The sequence below is a fragment of the Nicotiana sylvestris genome, chromosome 3 (genome assembly GCF_000393655.2).
Source record: "Nicotiana sylvestris chromosome 3, ASM39365v2, whole genome shotgun sequence".
Taxonomy (NCBI): domain Eukaryota; kingdom Viridiplantae; phylum Streptophyta; class Magnoliopsida; order Solanales; family Solanaceae; genus Nicotiana; species Nicotiana sylvestris.
In genome coordinates this window covers 183,841,038-183,853,535 of record NC_091059.1, presented here as the reverse complement: position 1 = coordinate 183,853,535, position 12,498 = coordinate 183,841,038, and the positions used below count along the sequence as shown (strand labels likewise).

Below are 12,498 nucleotides of genomic sequence, written 5' to 3'. Positions count from 1 at the left end.
CCTATTCTGATAAGGCATGTGCATTGGTTGTATTCCAAATTTGTACTGACTAACTGATTCCTTGAAGTATAATTCTGTTTAATCAGTATCAGTCGAGTCATGTGTCCCATGCTTTTGAATGTCTGATTTTTGGCTACGCTTGTGTATGTTAATGCTAATATAGTCGAGTCGACATGTGTCGTCAATTAGTTTCAACTGTCCGAACAATAACAAATCGACTTACTTCTGCTAAGCATTTGTTGAATCAATTAAGAACCAGTTTTGTTTACTTATAGCTGTTTGATTTTTGTTTGATTTGGATCAGTAATGTAAAAAGGATGTTTGGTTTAAATGCTGAATTGGAGGGCATGTGCACTCGTGCACAGCATATGCAGTGGTGCACCTCATGTGCTTTGTGCACAACCTGTGGCCTGCATAAAGGTTTTTGTTAAGATTTAAATAGTTTGACAGCATATGCTGTTAGATAGATGCTACTGCTCATACCTTGCTTTAGTTTAAAAGTATTAAACCTTTTAAAAGTTAAGTCTGCCAGGGAATGTTGATGGGGGTTAATATTTAAATAACTAATTGGAATCTGAAAATGAAAAAGGGCACATGGGAGGGGTGATGTGATATTAAAAAGAGGTTGTTAAAAGGAGTAGTGTTTTGGCTTATAAAGGGGGCACATGGAGAGAATTGGAGGGGACCTGGAGGATTAGAGGCTAGAGAACCCTGAAGATTTGAGAAGAGAAAAGACACACACTGTGAGGAATTTTTGAAAGAGAGAGTGGAAATACATACAGATATATACACACAGACAGAAATAGATAGAGGGAGGATAACACAGGAAAGAGGAACTGCATCTTTCCTCTTTGTCTTGATTCTCATCTGGCCGGATTTCTCTGTTCCATATCGATTTCTTTTGAGTTCTGTTTGAGATTTTTAATTGTGTGTAGCATCAGTGCATCCCCAGATCTGTTTTGCCTAAATTTTGATTCATATTACTGGGAACTTGCCACACTCTGTCATCTTTCATTGGTTCCAGCTGCATCTTGCACTGGGATTTTGCTTTCTATTTGGTTACCTGTTGTTGCTGCTGCTATTTGGTTTCCTGCTGCTGCTGACCTTTCTGCTTCACTTCTTCTTTGCATTTCAGTATTCAGTGTTTTCCAGGTACACATTTCAAATCCAACTTTGGTGTTAACTGTAACAGTTCAAAAGCATGAAATGAAAGAAGTTCTTGAAGAAGATTCAGATGTCTGTTTTGTACTGCTTGTGATATACTGATTTCTGTTGTATAAATTGATTAGTGTGATTCAGTAGTGAAAGATTAGTTAGACAATACTTAATCAAGTTTAGCTTTTTGCATCGTATTTTCTAGTTGTTTGCTAAGTACAAGATGTAATGGTATAATATATAGAAGGTGTGGATAATTGGCATAGAACTTTCGACTGGATTCCCGTCAACTAATGACATGTATAGGATAGAATATTTCCACCTACACAATAATGTTCTGTGTTATTTTCTTTCCATTTATCAGGACCGTTAGGCAACATATAGGTACATGTTCGAATCCCCATTAGTAACAATGCCTAGCATTCAATTTCCTTAACCTAGCTTAAATAAGTCTAGTTAAGCTCGATTCGAGAAAATGTTCGGATTAAGTATTGCATTCCATCCACCTCCATATAGCTTCTTTGTTCAACCAAAAATATTTCATAAGGTATGGCGTCTTTTCATTTTATAAGTGATTAGAAATTGATAGTAATCCGTTTTTGGTCAAAACATATATTTCAATTAGCATACATCTTTCCTTCTTCTATTTCTGGAAACGAAAACAATAAGAAATGTAGTCATTATAGGTTTTATCCATTTCTTTAAAATAATGAGACGAGCCTCGCCAAATAAAAGAAAAAAATGCAAATTGCGGGGGCCTTCAACAACTAATCATAATATTTAGAATTCGGGCTAGGCTGTTTAGTGAATTTCACTGCCTTCCCCAAAGATAATAACGCGTTAGACTCTTTAGGCGCGACTTAATTAAATTACATTCTTAAATTCGGGTGCGCATTTATGTGACCCAAATTCAAATCTCAACGGAGTCGAAATGTGTTAACAACTACGGGTGCATTGATTGTGACGTGGTTCGAGATGCATTTTCACGACGTTGCAATTCTATAAAAATAAATGATAATAATAAAAGCGGTTTAAACTTAATAAAAGCACATAAGTCACAACATGTATTTAAATCAGATATTTAGCCATTATAACAATTTAAGCGACCGTGCTAGAACCACGGGATTCGAGGGTGCCTAACACCTTCCCTCGGGTCAACAGAATTCCTTACTTAGAATTTCTGGTTCGCAGACTTCATTTGGAAAAGTCGAAAATTTCCTCGATTTGGGATTCAAGATAAACCGGTGACTTGGGACACCAAAAGCCAAACCTTTCCCAAGTGGCGACTCTGAATTAAATAAATAATCCCATTTCGAATATTGTCACTTAAATTGGAAAAACTCCACCCGCGCATTTAACCCTTCGGGGCCGGGCGCGCAAAAAGGAGGTGTGACAGGAAGAGAGCAACAAAACCTTGATCGACGATGAAGATCAGATCCATTAAGATGCGAGAAGCTCACAAGAGCAGCAATGGCGTTGGGTCATTTTGCTCACAGCAGAAGGAGCAGAAGAAGCAGACAACAGCAACCCGGAGCAACAACATTTGCTGCTGCTGCGTCTCCTAGAGGTCGTCTGGGCAATGACGGAGATGAGGGAGCAGCTAGGGTAGCCATGGACTACGAAGGAACAGCAGTAGCAGCAACAATGACTAGAAGAAGACGCAGCAACAGTGGTGGACGTGAGGCTGCTCCAGCGGTCATTTGGTTATGACGACGGGAAACGGGGGGGGGGAGGTTGATGAAGGTGGTGATGGCAGTAGGGTGGTCGCTTCAGGTGGTCGGCGATGAGGAAGACGACGCAACAGTGTGTGCGTTGTTGTGTATGTGTGTGTATGTGTTGATGCGTGTGTGTGTGAAGGGGGCGGTTGTGAGGGGGGTGGTCGTGGGGATGAAGGGGTAGGGCAGCCATGGCTGCTGGGGAGGGGAGCTTGAGGAAGAAGAAGGAAAATGAGGGGGGTGGCGGATAGCTTAGTTTTAGGGTTTTCTTGGTTTTTTTTTTGTTTTGTTTTGTTTTATGAAAAATGAAAGAAAAGGGGGTTTGGGTCTCTTTGGGTTATGGACTGGGTCGACCCAGTTCGAAATAGACTGGGTCGTTTGGGAAGATTGGGTATTTTTTGGGTTTGTGGCTTGAATTTGAAAAAGAGGCCCAATTCCGATTTTTTTGTATTTTTTTTTGCTCTCTTTTCTTTTACTTCCTAATTAATAAAAATAAAATTCTAAATTAAATTATAAACTAAACTATCTTAAAAAAAACTAATTAACTCTAAAAATAATTATTGCACATTTAAATAGCAATTAACGACAAAAATCGCACAATTTTGACGTTTAAATGCTAAACATGCAACATACATTTATTTTATGATTTTTTTTCATTTTTTGTAAAACAAACTTAATTACTAACAATTGTAGGATTAAATCCTAAATTCAAAATGCGACATATTTTTTGTATTTTTTATTAATTTAACAAATAAACGTGCGCAGACAAATACAAATAATTATCCAAAATGTCACAAAAATTCTCAAAACTGTACGCAAAGAAAAATTATTTTATTTTGGATTTTTTGGGAGTGATTCTCATATAGGGCAAAAATCACGTGCTCACAATGGTAAAAGGGAAGATTAGATCAATTCGATAGATCATGCCGTTAAGTCCAAAATGCATGGCATGATCATTAATACTAGTTATTGAAAAAAAAAACCTTCCTTCTATCCTTCTTGACAGGGGCATTTCTTGTTAATATTGTTTCTTTGCATCATTGTGTCCTTCACTCTGAATCAGTCCTTGTCAAAACAAGCAAGAAAAGATTTTAAAATCTGCCACCAGCTTTTCAGTTGCACAAAGTAAATTTGGCCAGCACATTCGGTTGTTACTGTCAACGTGCCTTGAGGATTCATGCAAAAGGCTCCCCCAAAAGACTTTTTGTCAGCCTACTTGGCTCAAGGAAAGATAACTTGTGATTCTCTCTGACATACCAATTGCTCAAAAAGCAGGAAGTCATTCAAGATATCAGAAAAGGTCACCTAAGCAAAGATCTCCAGTTGAGATAAGGCTGATTGAGCCACAAATACAAATGGTGCAGGGTGTGAAACAATCAGGGTTGATGCAGAGCAAAAGTCTCTTGAAATCGACTCAAGCTGATTGAGCAAAAGCCAAGCTGCCCAAGACTCAAGGCCACAAACCGACCACCATTTTCAAAATCGACAAATTTTTCTTTGTGTGAAACAGGAACAAAGCAGTGCAAGGAAAGTGGTTCAAAAAAAAAGAAGAAAAGAAAGAAAAAAAAAAAGAAGAGAAGAGATTGCACTCACATTTTTCCTCCTAGGGTAAAAAGCCCTAGTCTGATGGATTTTTTCCCAATAAAATCTTAGTCAGATGAATTTTTCTCCTAAGATAGAGGACCTAGTCTGATGAATTTTCTCCTAGGATCAAAATCTTAGTCTGATGAACCTTTCTTCTAAGATAGAAGACCTAGTCTGATGAACTTTCTCCTAGGATAGAAATCTTAGTCTGATGAATCTTTCTCCTAAGATAAGAAAACCTAGTCTGATGAACTTCCTCCTAGAATCAAGTCTTAGTATGATGAACCTTTCTCCTAAGATAACAAAAAAGGACCTAGTCTGATGAATTTTCTCCTAGGATAAAAATCTTAGTCTAATGAATCTTTCTCCTGAGATAGAAGACCTAGTCTGATGAACTTTCTCCTAGGATCAAAATCTTAGTCTGATGAATCTTTCTCCTAAGATAGAAAACCTAGTCTGACGAATTTTCTCCTAGGATAGAAATCTTACTCTAATGAATCTTTCTCCTAAGATAGAAAACCTAGTCTGATAAATTTTCTCTTAGGATAAACATCTTAGTCTGATGAATCTTTCTCCTAAGATACCAAAAAAAAAGAATCTTAGTCTGATGAATCTTTCTCCTAAGATACAAAAAAAACCTATTCTGATGAATTTTTTCCTAAGATAATAATTTCTTAAAAAAAAAAAAGAGGATGTCTCGAAAAAAAAAGTCATTTGTTCATGCATTTGAAAAAAAACGTTTGAGCAATTTATTTAAAACAATGATTTACTCAAACACAAAAAAAAACTTCCAAAAAAAAAGAAATATTTCTTGGTTCATTTTAGACATAGGGTCTCCACTCCCTAGTCTTCTCTTCCAAAATAGGGTCACATTCCCTAGTTGATGCCAGCATAACCTGGTAATCCTTTTTAACATAGGGTCCTACTCCTAACTAATGTCAGCATAACCTGACAATCTTTTCCAATATAGGGTCACCACTCCCTAGTTGATGCCAGCATAACCTGGTAATTTTTTCCAATATATGGTCTCACTCCTTAGTTGATACCAGCATAACCTAGTAATCTTTCCAACTTAGGGCCTTCAATCCCCAGTTGATTTCATTTTAGATATAGGGTCTTCACTCCCTAATCTCTTTTTTCCAAGGATACACCATCCTTACTTTTATTGCTTTCAATAAAGAAGTAGTTTAGAATTTTGTTACAATAACTCACGAAATTTTCCTAGTGAAAACTGGGGCAGAAAAATTTCGTTCGTTTGTTTGTTTTGGTATCTGAGCAGGTTTTACCTCGAGGCACGGGGTTCGAGACTACCAAAAGAATGAGTCTCAATCTAGAATAAAAGAAAAAAGAAGAAAAAGAAAAAGGAGTGAACTCAAAGTGCAGAAACGGAGAAAAGATGTGGACTGCTCAAGACGTGATTTAAATCACAAACTTTGCATATCTCGCCTTGATCCGAGAAGTTGAAAAAGGAATGAACCAACACCTGCAACTAACAAGCATCAAGATTCGGATCAGAGTCCGCATGAAGAACCAACCAAGACTCAAGATCATGCTTCAGAAGACTCATAGATAGGAATCTTGTAACTCATAACTGATAGGCTTAGTTAGTCTTTTTCATTTTTGATTTTGATGTAATAACAGGACTACGGACCAGAACCTCGACATCACCTCAATCGGCTATCCACCTCGGTACTCCATCGCTCTTCCTAATTCTGAACTACACGTTGCCTAATTCCTTTATAGTCAAGGATATGTAGGCAGCTCAGATACCAGGGCTCGGTCATATTCTCCTTTCTCTTAGTTTTTGGTCTCTCTAAATAAGGGTCGGGTCAAAAAACCTGTCTCATCGTTCTTTGTCTGAAAACTCTTCGCGTTTCCAGTCAAAGAGGGGAAGCTGTAGACATGTAATTTTTGACCCTCCCCAAGATTAACACATTTTAGCATAAATATTTAGTTTAGGTTTAATATCACTTTCTTTACTTTATTTTTATCACAAAAAATAAAAAGTTAAATATATATATATATATATATATTCATCTTTAGGTTAAAGTCAGTTAATATATTTATATTTATAGTATTATAACATTTGAAAATATAAAAAAAAAATTAGTTTCACGCGTAGTATTTAGTTTTATATTAATTTATTTTAATTTAGAGTGATTTTTACATTTTTATAGATACATTGTATTATTTGATCTTTTTAGCCTAACTTCAAACCCAAAAGGACATGATCCAACCCAATTACTCTTAGCCTATTCTTCTCAATCCATTAGCCCACTTAAGTGCAAGATTTAATCCTAGCCATCTATTTCCTTCTAATCCAATGGTCATCATCCTTTCCCACCTCCATATAAAATACTCAATTATAGAAACTCTACCGTAAGTTTTCAATTCCTAAACCTAGACCTAGCGAAAACAAAAATTTCTACACTCAAAAGGAGCAACCACCGGCCACATCACCCATTTTTCCACCCTCTTACTGCCGCCGCCAGCCCCACACTTCAAGTCACCGCCACATACATACACAGCGCTCCGCTCACTCATTATCAGTATTTTCATTTCATTCAATCAAAATTTCCCAAAAAAGCAAAAGCCCAAAAGCATCCTGATTCATTGGGTGAAGAAATAGCCCCTCATTTACATATGTAGCAGCAATTGCTTACACTGAGAGCAACTCAGACTCAACGTGGGACAAATTGAAAGCACTTCTAATCTCATGATGGTCTTCGATTTCTTTAGTTTAGTTTAATTCAAATTTTTTGGCGAGCTCAAAGTTCCTCGAAGGTCGTCGAGCCCCTGTTTACTGTTCCGGTTATGGTCGTTTTCCGGTTTGGTCTTATGAGTTGCAATTTGAATTCATCAATAAAGGTCGGATTTCTCCATGTTTATCCTTTGTTATGTGTTTCTTTAAGTTATCCTACTGTTGATATTGAACAAATGAAATTCCTACTTTGAGTGTTTATTTCAATTTGTATTATGCTTGTGATTGTACCGCCTATGATTGATGATTTGTTTATTTATGAATTTATTGGTTATGTAGATGAACTTGTTTTGTTTTTTATGAATACTTTCTGTTGATTTTAAAAATTCATGTGATTTACAAAGTTTTTCCTTTGTTTTGGGTCTTAAGTTCTTTAAGTAAAATAATATTTTCCTTATTGTGGAAAGAATCTGAAATTATTAACTTTAACGGGCCACGAGTTTTGCAATTAACTTGGTCTAGAATGTTATTCGTTACTCTATGGCTATTTGATTGCAAATTGAAAATTGCTTGTGGTTTTCCTGAGCTAATTGATTTACGTTACTGTGACTTTGTGATTTAGCATATCTAATTCAAGACAAACCCTCCAGTGGTAATAGTAAATACATAGATATTAAATAGTTTATCTTTTCTGTAAAAGTACACATAATTTGGATTGTTAGATAAGAATTAATATGCCATCAAAATTATTGTTTATGCCCTCCATATTCCTTTCATAAATAGTCTTTAGATAATTCACATTGCTAGTTACTTTCGGCACTTAAAATAAACAAATTATCGTAACTATGGGTACGGTTTACGTAGCATGGTCATGATACGTAAATTCCATTCGGGTGTGCATTTCATGTGACCCGACCACAATTTTTAATAGTAATAAAAGAAACATGTCGTAAATCGTGGATGCATTTCATGTGGCGCGGTTTGCAATGTGTACCATAACGACAAGCGTACGATTATCGCGACTTGTTCAAATAAATCCTATAAATACCGAAAAGTGTTTAATAGATAATTAAAAGCGGTTTAAAAAGGCAAAATGCACAATAGGCTTTAAATATGTAATAAATCAGGTAATTAGGCCAATTAATAATAGTTGAGCGACCGTGCTAAAATCACGAAACTTGGGAATGCCTAACACCTTCTCCGGGTTAACAGAATTCCTTACCCGGTCTCCTGGTTTTGCAGACTTTGAACGGAGTCAAATTTCCTCGATTTGTAATATTAAAAAATAAACCGGTGACTTGGAACACCGTAAATTATTCCAAGTGGCGACTCTGAATTGAATAAAATAATCCTATTTCGATTAATGTCACTTAAAGGAAAAACTCTCTTATATCCGCCCTCAGGTAAAAAAGGAGGCGTTACAGCTCCGTCTTACTTACTTGAGTCAAATGAATTATGGCATATACGTTTGGGTCATGTCAATTATAAAACCATGCGGAAAATGATTAGCTTAGAAGTATTGCCTAAGTTTGAATGCGACAAATCAAAATGTCAAATATGTAGAATCTAAGTATGTTAAACATCCTTATAAGTCAGTTGAAAGGAATTCAAATCCTTTAGACTTAATTCACACAGATATTTGTGACATGAAGTCAATACCATCTCATGGTGGAAAGAAGTCTTTCATAACTTTTATTGACAATAGTACTCGATATTGCTATATTTACTTACTTAATAGTAAAGATGAAGCAATAGACGCATTCAAGCAATACAAAAATGAAGTTGAAACCCAACTTAACAAGAAAATCAAAATGATAAGAAGTGATAAGGGTGGTGAATATGAATCTCTTTTTGAAGAAATATGTTTAGAATATGGAATTATTCATCAAACAACGGCCCCTTACATTCCCCAATCCAACGGGATTGCGGAAAGAAAGAATCGTTCATTAAAGAAGATGATGAATGCATTGTTGTTAAGTTTTGGTTTGCCACAAAAGTTGTGGGGAGAAGCCGTTCTTACGGCTAACCGGATACTAAATCGAGTACCCCATAGCAAAACACAATACATTCCATATGAAAAATGAAAAGGAAGGAAGCTTAACTTGAATTATTTTAAAGTGTGGGGGTGTTTGGCAAAAGTACAAGTTCCTAAACCCAAAAGGATAAAAATAGGACCGAAAATTGTTGATTTTGTTTTCATAGGATATGCGACCAATAGTAAAGCATATTGATTTCTTGTTCATAAATCAGAAAATCCCAAAATTCATAATAATACAGTTACAAAATCGGATAATGTTGAGTTCTTTAAAAATATATATCCGTATAAAAAGGAATGTTAGTCGATTGGTGAAGGATCTAAACGACCTTGGGAAGAAACAAAAGAAAGTACATTTAATCAGGAGGATCTAAGACGTAGTAAACGTCAAAGAACGTCTACATCATTTGGACCAGATTTTGTGACTTTCTTATTGGAAAATGAGTCTCGAACATTTAAAGAAGCTCTGCTTCTTCGGAATCATTGTTTTGGAAAGAGGCGGTCAATAGTGAAATAGAATCCATATTGAACAACCATACATGTGAGTTGGTTGATCTTCCTCTTGGAAATAAACCTTTGGGTTCTAAATGAATTTTTAAGAGGAAAATGAAAGATGATGGCACTATTGATAAATTTACGGCAAGACTTATAGTCAAAGGGTATAGATAACGAGAAGGTCTTGAATACTTTGATACATATTCTCCAGTTATAAGAATTACATCCATATGGATATTAGTAGCATTAGCTGCAGTGTATGGTCTTGAAATTCATCAAATGGGCGTTAAGATGACTTTCTTGAATGGAGATTTGGAGGAAGAAATTTACATGGAACAACCTGAAGGGTTTGTGGTTCCAGGTAAAGAAAAGAAGGTATGTAGACTTGTTAAGTCCCTTTACGGACTAAAACAAGCACCCAAACATTGACATGCAAAATTTGACCAAATAATGTTGTCAAATGGTTTTAAGATAAATGAATGTGACAAATGTGTATAAATTAAAAATGTTCCAAATCACATAGTCATTGTTTGCTTATATGTGGATGATATGCTGATAATGAGTAATGACATTGCCAACATAAATGCGACTAAGCATATGCTAACTCACAAGTTTGATATGAAGGACTTGGGAGTTGTTGATTTAATTCTGGGGATTAAGATGCATAAGACTTCTCAAGGTCTGACATTATCACAATCTCATTATATTAAGACGGTACTTGAAAAATTCAAGCACTTAGGGTTTAAAGTTGCAAAGACTCCAATTTATGTGAATGTTGCATTAGCAAAGAACAAAGGCCAAAGCATATCACAATTGGATTATGCTCGTGTGTTGGGATGCTTAATGTATATCATGAATTGTACACTACCAGATATAGCTTGTGCTATAAGTGAATTGAGTCGTTACACGAGCAATCCAGGTCAATCTCATTGGATAGCAATGAAACGAGTTTTGGGATATTTAGAACATACCCAGGACTTTGCTTTACACTACAATATATATCTTGTAATGATTGAGGGATACTGTGATGCAAATTGGATCACCGGTTCAACTGATTTTAAATTCACAAATGGATATGTATTCATTATTGGTGGAGGAGCGGTATTTTGGAAGTCGTCCAAACAAACTTGTATTGCCCACTCTACAATGGAGTCTGAGTTTATAACCTTAGATAAAGTCGGTGAAGAGGTTGAATGGCTCCGAAATTTCTTGGAAGACATTCCATTTTGGCCCAAACCGTTGACACCAATATGTATACATTGCAATAGTCAAGTGACAATTGGAAGGGCTGGGAGAAATATGTATAACGGTAAATCTCGTCATATATGACAATAGAATTGAACTTTTGATCGATCCGGGTACTTGGGATCCTATGGATGAAGACATGGTCTCTCTAGATCCCATTGAATTTCATTCGGAGGAGGAGCCTTATAAAGATCGTATTGATTCTTATCAAAGAAAGACAGGATTAACCGAGGCTGTTCAAACAGGCATAGGCCAACTAAACGGCATTCCCGTAGCAATTGGGGTTATGGATTTTCAGTTTATGGGGGGTAGTATGGGATCCGTAGTCGGAGAGAAAATCACCCGTTTGATTGAATACGCTGCCAATCAAATTTTACCCCTTATTATAGTGTGTGCTTCTGGGGGGGCGCGCATGCAGGAAGGAAGTTTGAGCTTGATGCAAATGGCTAAAATATCGTCTGCTTTATATGATTATCAATTAAATAAAAAGTTATTTTATGTATCAATCCTTACATCTCCGACAACTGGTGGAGTGACAGCTAGTTTTGGTATGTTGGGGGATATCATTATTGCCGAACCCAACGCCTACATTGCATTTGCAGGTAAAAGAGTAATTGAACAAACATTGAATAAAACAGTACCCGAAGGTTCACAAGCAGCTGAATACTTATTCCAGAAGGGTTTATTCGACCTAATTGTACCACGTAATCTTTTAAAAAGCGTTCTGAGTGAGTTATTTAAGCTCCACGCCTTTTTTCCTTTGAATCAAAAGTCAAGCAAAATCAAGTAGAGCACTAAGTTCAATTATTTTATTTGTGTTTGTAGCAAAAAAGTAGTTAGTTTGTCGGAATCAAAGTAAATAAGATAATAATGGCGCTTTCTTTGGTGATAGAAGATCTAATTGTAGAAAGAATCAAAACTAAAGTTGAGGATAACTCTTTTTTTGACCTATATTCCTGATTACGAATCAAGAAGCCTTTATCAACAAGAGTGAGTTCTTCCTTTCGTGAAATTAGGAAAATAAAACGAATTTCTTCTTCTTGTCTTAGGTATATAATTTGAAATTCAAATATAGATAATAGAGTTTTGTATCTTTCTCTATCTCCCGAAAAACCATTTTAGCTAAAAATTCATGTTGGGTCGGATTCGAACGAATCTTTCGATAATCTGTAAGAAACTCTTTATCTATTTTTAGAAAATTAGAAGACAAGAACAAAAGACAAAGAAATGAAGAAAAATAATAAAGTTTATTATGATACATATCTTTCTCATGTAGGAGATGAATAAGTCCATTTATTTTGTTTTACACTTCTACACTCTTTGCACTTATTATACCTACTCAGTTAGATTAAGATATATAGATACTTAGATCTATACTAAGAATTTCAAAATTTTCAAATTCTATTAATAATAAATATTATTTAATTTCTTATTAGTAATTAGAATTCAAATTCTTAATGATTTTGTAACTGAAAATTAGCCTCCTCTTCAATTTTCAGTTTATTGTTGTGTAAATAGCCATTTATGTTATGGCTATTTACATAAATAACCATTCTGAAGAGTTGCAC

General features: G+C 35.5%; 1 protein-coding gene across 1 annotated transcript; it reads left to right on the top strand.

Moving 5' to 3' along the window:
* The first annotated feature begins 9,976 nt into the window (after positions 1-9,976).
* On the top strand, positions 9,977-12,200 carry LOC138888462 (acetyl-coenzyme A carboxylase carboxyl transferase subunit beta, chloroplastic-like). Its single transcript, XM_070170328.1, has 3 exons — positions 9,977-10,046; positions 10,557-10,923; positions 11,021-12,200. Exons 1-3 carry the CDS (start codon positions 9,977-9,979, stop codon positions 11,718-11,720), a joined length of 1,137 nt encoding a protein of 378 aa, XP_070026429.1. The 3' UTR covers positions 11,721-12,200.
* Positions 12,201-12,498: the final 298 nt, after the last annotated feature.

Bases quoted from the DNA above. Each gene is read 5' to 3' on its own strand.
- LOC138888462 (XM_070170328.1), top strand. From the start codon at position 9,977: ATGACTTTCTTGAATGGAGATTTGGAGGAAGAAATTTACATGGAACAA. The intron at 10,047-10,556 runs GTAAAGAAAAGA...GTACACTACCAG, and splicing joins TGAAGGGTTTGTGGTTCCAG to ATATAGCTTGTGCTATAAGT. The intron at 10,924-11,020 runs GTTGACACCAAT...ATATGACAATAG, and splicing joins ATTCCATTTTGGCCCAAACC to AATTGAACTTTTGATCGATC.